Raw genomic sequence first — 7,265 nt, 5'->3', positions numbered from 1 at the left:
GGCGGCGGCGGGAGGCGGCAGAGCCCAGGTAGCGCCGCTGGGGCCGGGAGAGCCGGCGGGGGCGGCGGGCGAGGCCGGGCCCCGCTCCCCCCGGAGCTGAGTGTCTCCCCGTGCGGTGCCCAGGGCGGCGGCGGTGGTCTACTGCATGAACGAGGCGGAGCTGGTGGACATGGCCCTGGCGGTCTTGGCCGAGGTGAGCCCAGCACCTCCCGGGGATGGGGAGGCGGCCCTGGCCGTACCGGAGAGCGGCGGGGAGCTCCCCGGGGGCGGAGCGCCGCCCGGGTGTCCCGGTTCCCACCCTCCCCTTCCCGGGACGGGCGCTGCGGGACAAAACCAGGCTCCCCGCGGCCCTGGGGGCTGAGGAGGGGGTGTTGGGCAGGGATGGCCGGCTGCCGCCCCTACCCCCTGGGGTGCTCCCGGGGTGCAGTCGTGCACAGCCGGGCCCCTTTGTCTTCCCGTTGGTCAGAAGCTGCAGCGTGATGACGGCGAGGAGAAGGCCCGGTCCGGGAGTGAAGAGGAGCAGGAGGTCCAGCCCACGCCACACACAGCTCCTGGAAGCACCGCCAGCGCGGGGGGAGGCAGCGACCCCAGCCCGGCTCCCCCAGCCCCTCCTGATGGTGCTGATGCAGAGAGGACAGGCTGGGAGGACTCTCAGGACGATGCTCTGAAATACGTCAGGGAGATCTTCTTCAGCTAACGTTGCCCCCTCTGCGGCTCCCCAGGAGCAAAGGGGGCAGCGGGGAGGGTGCCCCCTCCCACAGCACTGAGGATGGTGGGAGGGGGGCTGGCGTGGGCTGTGTTGGTGCCTGTGGAGCTGGTAGGAGGCCCATGAAGGCCGTGGGGGAAAAAGGAGCACACTCACTTCTCCCAGTGCGTGCTGAGTTCAGTGGGATTTGGCTCCAGGTTAGGTTACGTTCATTTCTGTTTGGCGTCTCAGAGCATGGACAGATTAAAGAGGACATTCTGGTTTCTGTGAGCGTCCCTTTGGTTGGTCAGTGGAGGGGAGCTGGGAGCTGCTGGCCCTGCAAGGCCTTTGCTGGGTCTGCAGAGCCAGATAGTCATGGTTCAGCCTTGGCACTCTCTTGTCCTCTCTGTTGTGCTGTGAAGTTGCAGCGGGGCCTGGCAGGCTGTCCCCATTCGACTTGATGCTGAATTTCCCTCCAGGCTTGGGCACACCTCCCATAGCTGAGGAAGACATGGATGGGAGCAGACTAGCAGAGGCAGGGACCATCCCGAGGGGGCTGACTCCATGGCAGTGTCATGGGTGTCTATGAAGGGATAAGGATGGCTCAGCATCCTCATGGTGGCCCTCAAGGGGGGTGAACAAACTACATGAGGCCAAGGCAGATCCTAGGGATTTTATTGAAACAATCAAACTAGCATCACCAGCCACATTCCCACCAAGATTGCAACAGGAAAAGGGACACTCAAGTCTCTGAAGGAGATGGAAGGCAAATCATAGAATCATAGTATGGTTAGGGTTGGAAGGGACCTCAAAGATCATTGAGTTCCAACCCCTCTGCCATGGGCAGGGACACCTCCCACTAGACCAGGTTGCTCAAGGCCACATCCAGCCTGGTCTTGAACACTTCCAGGGATGGGGCATCCACAGCTTCTCTGGGCAACCTGTTCCAGTGTGTCACCACCCTCACTGTAAAGAATTTCTTCCTGAGATCTAATCTGAATCTTTTTTCTTCCAATTTAAAACCGTTTCCCTTTGTCCTATCATTACACCTCCTGGCAAAGAGTCCCTCCCCAGCTCTTCTGTAGGCGCCCTTCAGATATTGAAAGGCCGCTATAAGGTCTCCCCAGAGCCTTCTCTTCTCCAGGCTGAACAACCCCAGCTCTCTCAGCCTGTCTTCATAGGAGAGGTGCTCCATCTCTCTGATCATCTTCGTGGCCCTCTGCTGCACCTGTTCCAGCCGGTCCATGTCCTTTCTGTGTTGAGGACTCCAAAGCTGGACACAGTATTCCAGGTGGGGTCTCACGAGTGCAGAGTAGAGGGGCAGAATCACCTCCTGAGACCTGCTGGCCACACTTCTCCTGATGCAGCCCAGGGCACGGTTGGCTCTCTGGGCTGCCAGTGCGCACTGCCGGCTCATGTTGAGCTTCTCATCCATAAGCACTCCCAAGTCCTTCTCCTCAGGGCTGCTCTCCAGGCATTTTGTGTGAGGTTACAGATGTGGCACAGAGAGACCCTGTCCAGTGCTCTGGCTGTGATGGCCCAGCAGGAGCGTTGCACACAGCTGTGTATCAGAGCGTGGCTGGACATGGCCCTTTGGACCAAAGATTAAATTCTTGCCAGTGACTAAAGCTATAGTGGGATTGCTATTTTAAGACAGGTTATCAGTAGCTCTTGCATCTTCTTCACTGTCAAATCACAACGGGCAGGGCCTTCTCAGTAAAAGACCTTTGACACTGCTGTGTGTAGTTTGCCCAGCTAAGGTACACAGTGATAATGAGAATCTGGAGTAATAGCAGAGCCTGAGTCCCAAGCAGTGCGAAGAAGCCCCCAGTGAAATCAGAGGGGTGAATCCACTGTGAGGTTTGGAGAAGAAAACTACCCAGGCCTCCAGACAGCATTGCCACCTTGATCACGAGTATGATGAGAATCAGCTTCCAGCCCTCTCTTTCCTCTGTGCCCCTCACAAGTATCATAAAAAAGAGGTAGAAGATGTTGAAGACCAGGCAGGCATACACACAAACTGTGGCCAGCCCCATTCCCATTAGGTTGATGCCCATCACCTGGAGATGCTTGGACTTCAGGCACTGCAGCTCCCTGGCTGTTTCATTCCACAGGCAGAAGTTGTAAAAGCCAATGCGTTTGTCAGGGAGGTCAACCAGGTTCCCAGCTTTCCACCACAGGGCATAGAGCATCAAGGTCAAGGTCCCGGCAGCCTTGAGGACGATCAGCACACAGATCGGGTCCCTGATGCGCCTCAGACCCATCCTGGTGTCCACATGCTTTTTAAATACCATGGTAAAGACTGCCATGGAGTCACCTGCTACAAAACATGAAGGGGGGCACCCTTTGGTCATTGCATGTTATGGCACTCTTCCCAAGATGTGCTCTGAGCCTGTGTCACTGAGGTCTCGGGACTCCCCTTGCAACTACAGCAAGAGCATCTCAGCCCTGCCTGGCTTAGTGATGTCCCATGTGTGGACCAGGACCAGCACTGGGAGGACAGTGTGGCTCCCTTAGCCCCACGCGTGCCATTTGACCATGGTCTCACGTTGGACAAGAGAGGCATTTGTCAGCAAACAGCAGCGATGGGAGGGAGCAAAACACTGCTTTCTGATAGGGAGGGGTTTCAGACCTATTCTGGGAAAATGTTTGGGTTTCATTTCTGAGTAGAATGCAGGCTTGACAGGATCCGACGTGCAGGGCTTCCCCTGCCTCCCAGCCCTGCCTTGCAACTTGGGGGCACCTGATACAATTGATGCCACTTGTTTCAAGCATCCCCTGAGGCCCTTGCATTCCTGTACGTGTCTGGGCACAGCAGGGCTGATTGCCCACAGCCCTGCTCCCCACTGAGGTTGGTAGACATAGTGCTTGTCTGTCCCAGCTGCCTAAGGACCAATGCCCAGGCAGACAAGCAGTTGTCCAGCACAAGGAGGCACCCTAAACCTATCTGCAGCCACTGGCCCTCCTCTGAGGCCCAGGGAGATGGGTGCTCTGGAGACAGACCTGCGATTGTCTTCCTCCTTGCTCCTCTCTCGGGCTGCCTGGCAAAGCCGACTCCCTGGTCCTCTGCCAGAAACGCGGACTGTTCTCAGTGCCCTCTTGCTGGCTTCTGCTTCACACTGAAAAGCAGGGAAATGGCATCAGGAAGGGGTATCACTGGCGGCAGAGCCATGCAGTGTTTCAGCATTGGCCACCCAGATCTGCGCAGAGGCACAAACACAGGGCAAGGAGCTCAGAGACCTTGGCTTCAAGCTCAGCCTCTGGCTTGAGGCTCTGCAAATAACCCCTTTCCTGCCTTTGCCAAGTATTATTTCCTGTGAATCATTTACCACCTTCCCTTAAGAAGTTCACAACATCAGTTCTGCTCTCTCCCCTCCACTGCCCACAGCCCGGTGGTATACCATCTCGATGTCCTGGATGTCCCAGGCCATTGCCCCACAGCTGCCTGTGGATTTGGTACAGCCTCTTAGTTTTTAGAGTGCCAGGAGAGACTCCATGCAATCTGTACCCGGCTGCTGTGCTGGTGACTAAAGAACCTTCCACATCACCTGTCCACTCCCTGTCTCCCTGGATACTTGGGAGTGGGGGCACATATGTTTAATGTGCACAGGGATAAAGCTTCTCCATCTCAAGCTTCTCCTCCTCTACACAGTGATATAACCAGGATGGAAGCATGTCACAGCATCCAGATGCTCACCTGTCACCTTCCCCTGGTCAATATCTTACTACTTCTTGTAGCTTCGCTTGGAGGTCTTCTTTGCAACAGGCTTCTGGATAGACTGGAAGGCCACACGGAGGACGCTCATTGTTCTGAATCTACAATGAAGACACAATCAATCAGGAAAATACCCATGCTCCGGCCCAGAGCATGATGCAGATTGAGGCCTCACACACGTGTAATTTCACCAGGGTTTGTCTTGCCCTTGGTATTGCCTCTTGGTTTGTGTGTCCTGACACGTGCTCTCCTGCAGCCAGGAGAGCTGCTCTTCTCCCTGTCCCACAAGGTCTCACTTGTGGGCCTGCCGTTCTCCCTGCCATCCTGCCTCGAGGCCCTCAGAGGGAGAATAACCTGCGCTGGTTTGCTGACCAGCTCCCCTGGGGGGCTCAGCTGGAACTCAGAGCTGGGACCAGCACAGCCCACCCAGCTCCTGGCCCTCTCCACCCACCAGCCCTTGCTGTTGTATTTCTCTGAACTGGTTTCCTGAGAAAGGCAGGCTTGTAGAAACACAGGCTTTTTGTTCAATCATCTCACGTTACTTTTTATTTCCCGCCTCCCTCCCCCCCCAAATATAAAAGCAAATGAAAATTGTCCTAGTTGCACATGTTTACTACAGAGGGGACTAGAAAATTAAATTCCTAGCAGGTTCCTGGAAATACATAGCAGGCAACCGCAGAGACCTTGTGCTGCCACGTGACCTCTGGAGGTATGAGCGCCTGGGAAATCTCATGGTATCTCCCTGGGGAAATCCTGTGGTGACTCTGCCCTCTGCCCGGCTTTAAAGCTCATGTCTATAAGGACCTATTTTCTTTCCCCAGCGATGCCCCTCCGTTCGCACTGCCAAATTGCAGGCAGATTTGTCCCTCAGCCTCCTGCTGCCTCCCTAGCCTAGGCCAACAGGTAAATCCCTGTCCCCAAGTGTCACGGGGACAGGGACAGAAACATGCCTAGTGTGGGTGCCCTGTGCGAGCTGGGGCACAGGGTGCATGGCTGGCCGGGAGGCGATGTATGGTTTGGCAATGGAAGCTGAGACCTGGCACCCTGCCACCAGCACAGCCCAAGACACGGCGTTCGTGAGTTCTGCAGCTCGGCCCTGAGGCCAGTCTGGAGGCAGCCTGTCTGAAAAGCAGGGGATAAACAGGAAAGAGCCATCACCCAGCATCTAGCTGGGGCTCTTCCCAGGCAACTGCAGCCCCGTCACCTCTAAGGAGGTGTCTGCACCTTCAGAACGAGAGTCTGCGGCTCTACCTCAAAGGTGCAAGAAGGAGGGACCTGAGCACAGCACAGTGAGCCCCAGCCTGGCTTCAAGACCCCTGATTCTGGGCAGGCATCGCTGGAAGCACTGGACTTCCCCCTGGGAGAGCTCTGTGTCTCAGTCTCCTGGGTGGAGAGAGGCTCCATGGACACGGCTCAGGAGCTCCCTGGGAGACGGAGCTCACAGGGACACTCTGTGCTGCCAGGACTGTACAGCCCTTCCCTTTGCTGGCTCATAGGCAGGTGACACCTTCCCAAGCTGGGGTTGTGTCCCCCCCCTACCCCGCGAGCTGCTGGCTGAGTGCCTGGGCAAAGGTGACGGGACAGGGAGGCCAAGGCATAGAGCTCTGGCGCAGGATCTGGCCTCTCTGGAGGGATGAACATCTCAGTGGAGCTGCCGAACCCAGCTGCAGTTAGCAGGCTGAATGCAAAGGGGTGAGGGAACGTGTCAGGGCATTTTCTCTTGCACTTGCACTTCAGAATACTTGGATTTCCCTTATCCCCTCTCCCCCGGCTGCTGAGGGGAGTAATGCCATGCAAGAGCGGTGGGAAAGGAAGGCAGCTTTGGACTTGGCACCTTTCCTTCAAGACACCTGCTCCCCCCCAGATCCCTCTTCCCCCTGAGACAGGATCAGCTGCGGGGAAACCACAAGGGAAGACAAAGGATTGCTGGCGAACAGAAACCAGCCAGCGGCACATAGATCAGACTGCGAAGGAACTGCCCTGAAAGTGTCTCACAGCTGGGGAGGGACCTGCTACCTCCCAGACATTGGCACCCTGCAGCACCACTTCTGCTGGCAGCTCTCCCTGATGCCAGCGGCACTAAAAAGGGTGGGGGGACCAGGGGAGGATACTTACAGGCTGCCCATCCAGCTGGAGAGAGCCAACGTGATGCCCTGGTGAGGTGAGCTGCTCTCTCGCTGCTCCGTAGCTGCTCCTGCTCTCTAGCTGATCTGTAGCTACTCCGTAGGCAGGTCCTGTGCAGGCTGGGCTTTTATTTTGGTCAGCTGCTTCTGCTTTCTCTTTCGCTTCTGAAGCCCAAGAGATTTCAGCTCCTTCCTGGTAACGGTGTGCAGCTAAATAGAGCAAGGAAACAAGCCAAGCCCAGTCACTGCCATCTGAGCTGGGGGCAGCTTTCCACTTTGTTCTTCCACCGGCCCATGCTAACTGATGTGACTCACAGGGCTAAGTTCATCAAGGGGGGTTGTGCTACTGGAGTGGCTCGGGTGTCTGTGGGAACTGAGACGAGTTTGGTTTGTTTGGACACTTCTGTAGAGGTGACTGATCGTCCCAGTATCAACCCCAGTACTGCAGCACCGTCGGAGATCGCCAACCACTTTGCCCTTCTTGCACTTTGAACGCTACTGCCCTCCCTCTGCTTCCCAGCCCCAGCTGTGCCCGAGCTCCCCCTTGCCCGCAGGCACGGTGCCCACACAGGCGCGGCGCAGGAGAAGCAGCAAGCTGCCTGCTGCCACAGGAAACCTCTGAAACCTTGAATGCTGTAAGGGGCAAAACTCTCCTTCCTTTAGTCCTCCTGGCCAAATCCAGAACCATTTGTCCTGTCCTATAAGCAGTCTTGGTGGTGGGACTGTTAGAGAGGTGTGTGTT

At 56.7% G+C, this 7,265-nt stretch overlaps 2 protein-coding genes across 3 annotated transcripts; one reads left to right on the top strand and one right to left on the bottom strand.

Annotated features, from left to right (window-relative positions):
• The first annotated feature begins 6 nt into the window (after positions 1–6).
• LOC106901124 (chromosome unknown open reading frame, human C7orf49) lies at positions 7–971 on the top strand. Its single transcript, XM_014963494.1, has 3 exons — positions 7–28; positions 124–193; positions 467–971. The coding sequence occupies exons 2-3, from the start codon at positions 146–148 to the stop codon at positions 695–697; spliced, it is 279 nt and encodes a 92-aa protein (XP_014818980.1). The 5' UTR covers positions 7–28; positions 124–145; the 3' UTR covers positions 698–971.
• A 1,065-nt stretch (positions 972–2,036) lies between these two features.
• Positions 2,037–6,971, bottom strand: TMEM140 (transmembrane protein 140). Of its 2 annotated transcripts, none has more exons than XM_014963457.1 (4): positions 6,516–6,971; positions 4,383–4,501; positions 3,689–3,804; positions 2,037–3,002 (listed from the first exon to the last, which is right to left on the bottom strand). In XM_014963457.1, the coding sequence occupies exon 4, from the start codon at positions 2,992–2,994 to the stop codon at positions 2,374–2,376; it is 621 nt and encodes a 206-aa protein (XP_014818943.1). In that variant the 5' UTR covers positions 2,995–3,002; positions 3,689–3,804; positions 4,383–4,501; positions 6,516–6,971; the 3' UTR covers positions 2,037–2,373. The 2 variants fall into 2 exon arrangements, with proteins under 2 accessions (XP_014818943.1, XP_014818942.1); XM_014963456.1 differs by having other exon boundaries at positions 2,037–3,005; positions 6,516–6,969.
• Between the last annotated feature and the right edge of the window lie 294 nt (positions 6,972–7,265).

Source organism: Calidris pugnax, unplaced genomic scaffold, assembly GCF_001431845.1.
Source record: "Calidris pugnax isolate Ruff unplaced genomic scaffold, ASM143184v1 scaffold44, whole genome shotgun sequence".
In the NCBI taxonomy this organism is placed as follows: Eukaryota; Metazoa; Chordata; class Aves; order Charadriiformes; family Scolopacidae; genus Calidris; species Calidris pugnax.
Note: the sequence above shows the minus strand (reverse complement) of the source record. Positions and strands in the feature narration are given on the sequence as shown.

What these genes read in the sequence shown, in the direction of transcription:
- LOC106901124 (XM_014963494.1), top strand. Translation starts at nt 146, where the DNA reads ATGAACGAGGCGGAGCTGGTGGACATGGCCCTGGCGGTCTTGGCCGAG. An exon ending in CCCTGGCGGTCTTGGCCGAG is followed by an intron (nt 194 to 466) that starts GTGAGCCCAGCA and finishes CCCGTTGGTCAG; the next exon opens with AAGCTGCAGCGTGATGACGG.
- TMEM140 (XM_014963457.1), bottom strand. Translation starts at nt 2,994, where the DNA reads ATGGCAGTCTTTACCATGGTATTTAAAAAGCATGTGGACACCAGGATG.